The 9,823-nt window shown below is 36.9% G+C and overlaps 1 protein-coding gene and 1 long non-coding RNA gene across 2 annotated transcripts; both read right to left on the bottom strand.

Moving 5' to 3' along the window:
• Nucleotides 1–2,317: 2,317 nt before the first annotated feature.
• On the bottom strand, nt 2,318–6,242 carry LOC306903840 (alcohol dehydrogenase 1-like). Its single transcript, XM_079473362.1, has 9 exons — nt 5,919–6,242; nt 5,096–5,197; nt 4,872–5,013; nt 3,898–3,985; nt 3,591–3,810; nt 3,236–3,496; nt 3,020–3,152; nt 2,789–2,927; nt 2,318–2,677 (listed from the first exon to the last, which is right to left on the bottom strand). The coding sequence occupies exons 1-9, from the start codon at nt 5,934–5,936 to the stop codon at nt 2,647–2,649; spliced, it is 1,134 nt and encodes a 377-aa protein (XP_079329488.1). The 5' UTR covers nt 5,937–6,242; the 3' UTR covers nt 2,318–2,646.
• Nucleotides 6,243–8,939: 2,697 nt separating this feature from the next.
• LOC306903752 lies at nt 8,940–9,779 on the bottom strand. Its single transcript, XR_013787579.1, has 3 exons — nt 9,715–9,779; nt 9,553–9,644; nt 8,940–8,954 (listed from the first exon to the last, which is right to left on the bottom strand). It is a non-coding gene; the product is annotated as an uncharacterized lncRNA (long non-coding RNA).
• Between the last annotated feature and the right edge of the window lie 44 nt (nt 9,780–9,823).

A 9,823-nucleotide genomic window follows, 5' to 3' on the forward strand; every position in this document is an offset into this window, starting at 1 on the left:
CATTCACCTATAGCTGAAAGAATAATCAAAATATCCCAAACGTTTAATAAAATGCTGTGGATAGAGTATGTGCACACCAAAAGTAAAGAAAATACTGGTACAACTACTTAATATTTGTTAGAAAATAAGATATCATAAACTGCAAAAGTTTATTTTTTTATTGTAATTAAAATATGATTCTTTGTTTATTATAGTACCAAATGTTAAAACTTAAATTGTGAAAACGTAATAAATGTAAAACTTCAAAATAAACCAAGGTTACGCTGCAACTAATATTCATAGATTAAACCTTATTTAAACCTTATTTCCCTTATCTAAAGAGGTGAAAGTGTATCGGATGATGTAGTAGCACCCCTTGTATTGGTTGATGTTTAACTATGCCATTAAAACCCAAGGTAAAGTAAGGAATGGCTTTTTGATAGCTGCTGTTGTGACCTGCATGTAAGGCTTTATTCATTTCTATCATAAATGTCTGCAGTTAGTCCTGCCACCAATCTTTTTCCATTTGTTTTTCTTTGAATCTTGACGAAAAGGCAAGACTGTGGCCAAAAGACATGCAAAAACAGTGAAGAATCTAAAAAAAAATGTCTGCAAATTAGGACTGAATGGAGAAGCAGTGTCAGACATACAACCCGAATTCCAGAAAAGTTGGGATGTTTTTTTAAATTGAAAACTAAAGGAAATTCAAATCACATGAGCCAATATTTTAGTCACAATAGAACATAGCAAATGTTTAAATGGAGAAATTGTACATTTTTATCCACTAAATTATCTAATTTAAAATGCAATGCCTGCTACAGGTCTCAAAAAAGTTGTGACGGGTGCATGTTTACGATGGTGTAGCATCTTCTCTTTTCAAAACAGTTTGAAGACGTCTGGGCATTGAGGCTATGAGTTTCTGGAATTTGGTCTCATTCTTGCCTTGCCTATAGGTTTCCAGCTGAAGAGTTCGTGGTCGTCTTTGATGTATTTTTCGTTTAATGATGTGCCAAATATTCTCTAAAGGTGAAAGATCTGGACTACAGGCAGGCCAATTCAATACCCAGACTCTTTGGACGACGAAGCCATGCTGTTGTAATAGCTGCAGTATGTGGTTTTGCATTGTCCTGCTGAAGTATACAAGGCCTTCCCTGAAATAGATGTCGTTTTGAGGGAAGCATATGTTGCTCTAAAAACTTTATATACCTTTCAGCTCTCACAGAGCCTTCCAAAACATGCAAGCTGCCCATACCGTATGCACTTATGCACACCCATACCATCAGAGATGCTGTCTTTTGAACTGAACGCTGATAACACGCTGGAAGGTCTCCCTCTTTTTTAGCCGGAAGACACTGCGTCCGTGATTTCCAACAAGAATGTCAAATTTGGACTCGTCTGACCATAGAACACTATTCCACTTTGAAATAGTCCATTTTTAAATGAGCCTTGGCCCACAGGACACGACAGCACTTCTGGACAATGTTCACATACGGCTTCCTTTTTGCATGATAGAGCTTTAGTTGGCATCTGCTGATGGCACGGTTTCTGGAAGTGTTCCTGGGCCGATTTAGTAATGTCATTGACACGATCATGCCGATGAGTGATGCAGTGTCATCTGAGGCCCCGAAGACTTTGGGCATCCAGACAAGGTCTCCGGCTTCGTCCCTTACACACAGAGATTTCTCCAGTTTCTCTGAATCTTTTGATGATGTTATGCACTGTAGATGATAAAGCCTTTGCAATTTGACGTTGAGTAACATTGTTTTTAAAGTATTGCACAATCTTTTTACGCAGTCTATCACAGATTGGTGAGCCTCTGCCCATCTTTACTTCCCTAAGTCATCCCTTTTATACCTAGTCACGTTACAGAACTGATATCAATTAACTTTATTAGTCTAGATGTTCTCCCAGCTGAATCTTTTCTAAACTGCTTGCTTTTTTAGCCATTTGTTGCCCCGTCCCAACTTTTTTGAGACCTGTAGCAGGCATTACATTTTAAATTAGCTAATTTAGTGGAAAAAAGTGGAAAACTTCTCAGTTTAAACATTTGCTATGTTATCTATGTTCTATGGTGAATAAAATATTGGCTCATGTGATTTGAAATTCCTTTAGTTTTCATTTTATTCAAATTTAACTTTTCCGGAATTCGGGTTGCATTATAAAACCTTGTTAAATGCCAAATGCTGTAAAATATGAAGTATTTATGACAACTTGGCCGTGTTGACCGGCTATGAGTTAGAGCAGCAGGGTAGACTGAGTCCCAATATTCTCACTAAGTTATGTGAGCAGGACACAGAAGAATCAGTCCCACCATAAATTTGTTACACCAAAACACAAGTGATTTAAAAGCTCATTTTTTATTGCAAAAGATTCCCTGCTGTTTTCAGAAGGACTTTTCAAAATGTATTTTGTTTGTTAAAAATTAACGTTTACATGCCAATGATAACTGTGTATACTAAGTGGATATACTGTAAAACATGCATGGTTATAATGCAACATAGTTGTTCAAATTTGCTGATATGTAACATTTTCTTCTAAGCAGATTGGCATACTCTATAAAGCAGTTGGCTAGATTGTCCTGTAAAAGAAATTATCTTTGAACTTTGCTGTTACACATTGTAAACAGGGACAAGGCAATGAGCACTTTTACTTCATTTTGATTGCTTCTCATTTGGATATATTCAGGATGGTCCGAATGCTGTTAAATAGGAAACAAAGTTTAGTAGTTTTGCATCGTTTATAAGTAATATATATATACACACACACTTCAAAAAGGTGGAAATAATGCAAGGTTTTACAAATTTTTTACCATTCTCCAGTCTTCATAAGTTTGATGGCATCATTGACCTGCTCCAGACTCATGTTGTGGGTTATAAACTCATCAAGCTTTATTTTGCCAGACATGTAGTCATGAACAAGTTTTGGAACGCTGTCCTTGCTCTTAAAACCTTAAAACCCAAAGGTTACTCTTTTTCATACACATGAAACACACAAAGAGCTTTTTAATAAATGAAAATAAACATTGGCCGGTCTTGCTTACCTCCAAACAGAGAACCCTTCCAAGTTTTTCCAGATATGAGCTGAATTGGTCTTGCCGAAAAGTCTGACATATCAGTCCACCCGACCAGAACACTCACACCCCAACCTTTAACACACGACTCCAGTGCACTCCTCTGTGATTAAAGAAATACTCATTCACAATCAAAAGCTTACAAATACATTCATAAATGCGCCTTATCCATGCATCCATTCATACCATTACTTCAGTGTTGCCCACACACTCCAGGGAGAAGTCCACCCCTCCATTGGTCATCTCTGCAAGCACCACGCTGACTGGTTTATCGTACGCTTTCGGATTCACAAAATCAGTGGCGCCGAAGACCTTCGCCTTCTCAAACTTTTGTTCGTTGATATCCACAGCAAAGATCCGAGAGGCTCCTGCGTTTTTACATCCCATGACGGCGGCGAGGCCTACCGCACCCAGCCCGAAAACTGCACACACTGAGCCTGGCGTGACCTTATCAAACACACACAACAACTCAATGCTGCAATTTCTCAATGTCTGGAGTCGATGTGAACAAGTGAAGAGTGTCTGTGTACTGTATACATACTCCAGCTGTATTGATAGCAGCTCCATAGCCAGTAGAGATGCCACAGGCGAGCAGACACACGCGGTTGAGCGGAGCATCATCGCGGATCTTTGTCACGGCGATCTGATTCAGGACAGTGTACTCGGAGAAGGTACTGGTGCCCATGAACTGCAGGATGGGTTTACCCCGGCAGGTGAACCGGGAGGTGGGATCAGACATCACATCATAGCGCTTGCTTGACCTGATAGATAAACAAACTTTGAAAGCTGGCAAAAAGGAAGAAAATAAAATAAGTGAGCGTTCCACATACTACGCTTGTTTGTCTCACCAGTTGCGATCACAATGGTTTGTTTTCGGATGCTTGCAGAACCTGCATTCTCCACACTGAGAGATGAAGAGCGGAATGACTTTATCACCTATTCAATACAAAAATACAAATGAATCACATTTATATCACATTTGAGTGATTCTCAACAGCTCACTATGGTGCAGTATTACAAAAATAAGTTCAAGTTTATTTTATCAAGCATGCTGGAGTAAAGTTTAAGTGAGTATGCTTTACAAGGTGTATATTGTATATTTATAATAATATATTATTGTATAGCAGTGTACCAGTAGACAGTTTACCAATTTAATACCTATAGTTGTTTTATCAATATACACCTTGAAGTATTCTCTCAGCAAAAGTTTAGTAGTTTTTATACCGCAAGTTTACTAGTAAGTTGTCTTTAGGAGAATTTAACATCATTCTTACAGTATTATTTAATCATTATTTGTGCACTTTACACAAATAAACGCTGAGATATTTTTAATACAGCAACCGGCTGGGTTGAAAATTAACCTATTGTCGGACTACATATAAACCATTTTCTGGGTCTTTTTAACCAAACGGCTAGGTTTGTCCCTTAATTTTGACACAGCTATGGTTGAAAATAACCCTGAATTTAAAAAAAAGCTTACAAATACATGCATTCTTAACTTGAAATATACCTTCAAATGTACTTAGAGTCAATTTGAAGTACATCTGTATCAAAAGATTGAGTTCACGTATAGGCCAAACATACTTTTAAGACATTATATTACTTTTCTGTCAGTAAAAACCACTGTGGAAGACATCAAAGCTGGATAATTTTTTTAACACTACACAAAGTTTTGAACCGAACATTTTTAACCCAATAATAATATTATAATATTATATATGTAAGATTATAATATTAAAACTGGAAGTCCTGCTGGGTCAGTGTTTACATCTTGCAACGTGGTTTATAAGTCAAACATATTAGTCAAGTTTTCTTTTGTGACCTGGTTTGAAGTCGGTGACTCCAGGCCCCACACTCTCCACCACACCGGCCCCTTCGTGACCCAGCACAGTTGGGAAGCCCATCTTCTGCTGGCTCTCAAACAGGTGATAAAGATCAGTGTGACACACACCTGTAGCTATAACCTACAAAACAGGGAAATCCTTTTGACACATATGTGATTTGGAATCAGTGGCTTGAGTGTGACAGCTATGCAACGTTTCAAACCTTAATTCGTATTTCTCCTTCCTGTGGTGGCGCCACCTCTATTTCCTCCATCACCAGGGGAGCACTGGGCTCCCAGGCAACAGCAGCCCGACATTTAATCACCTAAAGCAAGAATATTGACTTGATGTGTTTTGTTTGGATAGACTGTTTAGGGATTGACTCAGACGTTTATGTAACCCGTGTCCGGGAGCAGTTGCATGTAATCTGCTCAGCTATACTTGGAGCTTGTCCAGTTATTTGGTTTTGGCCAATGGAGACATAACTATTTGCAATTTCACAATCACAGCTAAATATTAACCCAATGCACACCATGCATTTTGATAGGTTAGGTGCGGTTCAAAGTTTTTAATTACAATGAAAATTACAATATACTTTATAAATAATATTTTAAATATTTTTCATACATTTTTCATATTTATTTCTTACATATATACATATATTCAATGTATGTGGAATTTTAAATTTTTCTATTTAAAAGGTTAAAAAACGGGTGAAAATATTCATACACACGGTATAAATCTACAATAGGCTACACACAGTATGGACTGCTAAACTTGTAAAACAGTTTAACCTGTTTTTATGTAAGACTATTAAAGCAAAATAGTCTTAAGACAACCATAAAAACTTTGGCATTGCTATCTTAATTGCCATAAATAGATTTATACAGAATCAGAATTGAAATTCTTTAGACCTTTATGCATTGTAAATTTGAACCCATGTTATCAATGTCCATGCAGCGTATAAAGAGACATAGTTAATATTTAAAATGCATTAAGTGCCCCGCAGCACACATAAAAAGAGATCAAAAGACAGCTTTACGAACCTTCCCTGCAGTGGCCATCTCCCAATGTAGTCGTATTGCTGCGCTGAATACATAGAGAGCAACAATTCTATGGCACCCGTTTTTATACTCTGGTTTTATACAGATGAAGCAATCTCTCCACCTATTTTTCTCTCTACTCTCTCTTTCTTGTCTCTCTTTTTCACTCTGTATTAATGAATGATTGCCTGAAGATATATCGTTTTAGACTGATCCTTTAACTGACTGCAAGTTCTGATAAAAAGGTCAGTTTTTCATGTGCAAGTTGAATTAAATGATAGAACAACTGAAGTGGCTTCTTTCAGTTTCAGGAGGGTTTTGTTTTGTGCTGCTCAGCAAACAGAAGCTCTATAATAAATTGTCACAGGACTTTTTCCAACTATGAGTCCAAAAGGGATAAATATTCTCATGTAAGTTATAGTATCTGGTGTGAATTTCCCAGGTGTATATGCACACACTGAGCAGTGGTTGCAGCTTTTATTTACTTTTACATTTTCACAGTTCAATTTACTGACATTTCAACCAACAATCTATATTGAGTTGATATTGATTTTATTTAACAGGAATTATACCAGTTTAGTTAAATACTTATCATTTTACAACCTAGAAAGTTGGGATTATACAACATTTATGATCATTCTCAATGAGCCTGTCCTCACTCTTCAGTGCAATAGTAGCCATACACAGAAGACTTTATTTCTAAATGTAATCTTATTATCCAGTCTCATGCAAAGCATGCTGGGAACTGGAGATCCTTAGTCACATTTTTGTAATGCTGCTATGATATACGCATCATTCATGTAGCCTGACATCTAATATATGAAGTTCAAGATGACTGAAAATGTTTTTGAAAATAAAATTTATTTTCAGATTTTGAGACATTTCACGCAAAGTTCGAAAGTGTTAAATGGTAAGGGGAGGAGCCTTAAAATCCTAAACTCAATCGATTTGGAAAAATTAAGACATCAAGTCATTTTATTGAGTTATACTACTTAAATATGATTTAAAACAAAACAATGCATTTAAGTTAAAGTATACAATAGGTTGATGTAACCTGTTCAACCTAAACATAAAAGGAGATTAGCCATAGTATTAGGGACTGAAAGCATCAGTCATCGAATTTATATTCCTGTTACAGAAAGCCCTTAAAATCACCAGTAAAAACAAGTTATTTAAAACATTTTTATTATCAAAACTTTAGTTACATTGCAAAATGATTAGAAATATTGAAAAACTGATTGTTTCAAAATAAATACTTTGCAAATCATAATTCCCAACCCGCCACAACCAACTCCACCCAAATACAGCGAAAATCATGTGTAAATGATGGCACAAAGCATGATTCCCAAGAATATACTGTCCCTGATTCATACTAACAATAAAAGTCTGTATATAATTTAAATTCAGTTTTAAGAGTCATCAGCAGTTATATGTTGTTTTACAGCAGTACCACAGATAATCAAACATGATTTACATATGGTTTAAACAAGACTTTTATAAATATATGATAATGTCATTTTGCAAAGAGCAGTTTAACCCTGCGTAGAAAGTTAGCATTCATTCATTTATTTTCAAATATATTATTTGTATAAAGACAGTACCAGATCAATTCTGATTCCTGAATATGGATTTTAAAAAATGTACTTCAATTGGGACCATATAAATAACTTAATTGATACTGATATTGCAATATACTGATATTAATAAGGGGTTATTCTATAAATAGAATTCAGAAAATAAAAAATCAGCTTTCTGAATAAACTCTTCTCTCATCAAATGAATACAAAATACAGTGCATAACCTATAGATCATTCAGATCAATAAGAGGTAAGGTTTAAAGGTATCGTTCACCCAAAAATGAAAATTCAGTCACCTATTTACCTTCATGCGCTTCTAAAGACCTGTTAATAACTGACAGCATTAGCCACAATTCACTTTGCATTCACATTCTATGTAAAATCCCAATATCGACATCACACAAAAGAAAGTCACACTAGCTTTGAGAAGTATGAGGATGTGCACATTTTGGCTGCATTTTCAGTTAATTATTCGTTTTACACAGTTGGGGTTTAAATATCATCACTCATGTTTCTGTTTGTACTGTTGGAGGATTTCGTTTTATGCAAGAGGTGTTTAAAAACCCAAAGATATTCCAACAGCCCCAGAACAATCACATGCAGTATTAACACATTCAAGTTTTAAAACAGAAGGATTACTATTTCCTGGTATGTTTTCCCATGACATTTAAGGGGAGGATAAGGAAGTCTGCCCCCTTGTGCATGGGATAGGGCTGCCATGTGGGCAGAGTATACATTCAATAATTGTACTGTTAGAATTACAACCGATTGATATGTACTATTAATGTTACTGTCATTAGAATCAGGCTGGACTGATACACTACTAATACTTTAAAGTGCCAACGAATGACAGTCAAGATATCAATACGTAACCATTTAGTCAATGCAAATGCTTGGGGGATGCATGCTTATAAGAAATACCTTCACATCTACTGCACAGTGCACACCTGTGCAAACGTCACTATAAAGCAAATCCGCTTATTATTTTCACCCACTCACCCTCTTGTGCACACCCACACATAAAGATACCAAAACACAGAGACCCCCGCATTTAAGTGTAATACGTTCAAAGGACAATCATAAAGCTCTTTTATTTTTAAAGGAGTCTCTCCTTTCTTCCATTGGCACAGTCTCCGGCCACTGATTCTGAATGCACTTCCGTCCGTTATTTCTGGATATAAATGATAACAATGCATAGAGTTCCCACAAGGCCAAGGGCTTGTACACCCAGAAACCAGAGCAGCAACCAAAAGAACAGCACGACCACAGGCTCCACAATTTTCTCTCCGAAGTACAGCTGGGTGAAGCCAATACCCCTCAAACACTTATTCAGCTCTCCGAACAGAGTGCCCAGTCTCTCGCAGTCATCCACCAGTGGAGCCTCTTGTGTAGGTCCTGCTGCTGTCCCTGGCTCCGCTGTGGAGGAGGCACTGCGTGATCTTGCCCTCACCCTGAGGTCATTCTGAAAAATAGGATTGGGGTAAATCATACTTTTTTTGTTTCAGTAAAAGCTGGCTATAGAGTACAAGACGACGAAGGACATAGTTTGTGTGAGTTTATTTTTGTGTGAGTTTATTTAGGGATACACGGTTTGTGTGGGTAGTAAACTGGTTTGTATGTACCAAGGCTATATATAGGTATGTTTGTGTATTTACGTTTTATGATTTAGCTAAACTAAATTATAAACTAGGTAATCACAGAATATTTCTGATACCTAACAGCTACTTAGATATTTGTAACCTGTGGTATATTCTTGGGAATGGGCAAAACGGTCTTATGTTATAACTCATGAATGCGACAACAGTGCAAAATAGTTATTCACAATCCAGGATGTGGTCTAATATGCAAAACTCTGGATAAAGAAAGGGGGTGGCAGGTAAGTGTCTGAAATTACAGATAAATTAAATAAATCCAGAACAGAAGTGTGGCATAAGGAATCTAGTTACATCCACATCCAAATTTTTATACAATATTATATCCAAAGCAAGACTCTCGTTTCTAGGGCAAAAAGACATAAGTTAAGGTCGTTATAAGAGCATAATATGAGAAACACGCCTTACTTGTTCAACGTGTCTAGGAACTCTGACAGCAGGCTGAACACGGACCCCGCTGTGATTTATCGTCCTGCTTAAGTCCTCGTGGCGGTGTACATCTGTATCATTCACGATACGATTAGTGCTCGACATTGTTTTGGCTTAAAAACTAAAAGTGTTCACGCTGACCTGAGAAAGAAGCGAAACGGTGAGTACCATCTGGCTGTTGGCGATACTTCCGGTCTCGGCTGTCAACAGAATTCTGACGTCATCAGCCACCGTGTGGTCAAAATAAAAC

Source organism: Barbatula barbatula, assembly GCF_947034865.1.
Source record: "Barbatula barbatula genome assembly, chromosome: 14".
NCBI classification, from domain to species: Eukaryota; Metazoa; Chordata; class Actinopteri; order Cypriniformes; family Nemacheilidae; genus Barbatula; species Barbatula barbatula.

What these genes read in the sequence shown, in the direction of transcription:
- LOC306903840 (XM_079473362.1), bottom strand. An exon ending in AGTCACCGACTTCAAACCAG is followed by an intron (nt 3,986 to 4,871) that starts GTCACAAAAGAA and finishes TGTATTGAATAG; the next exon opens with GTGATAAAGTCATTCCGCTC. An exon ending in AACCATTGTGATCGCAACTG is followed by an intron (nt 3,811 to 3,897) that starts GTGAGACAAACA and finishes TTTATCTATCAG; the next exon opens with GTCAAGCAAGCGCTATGATG.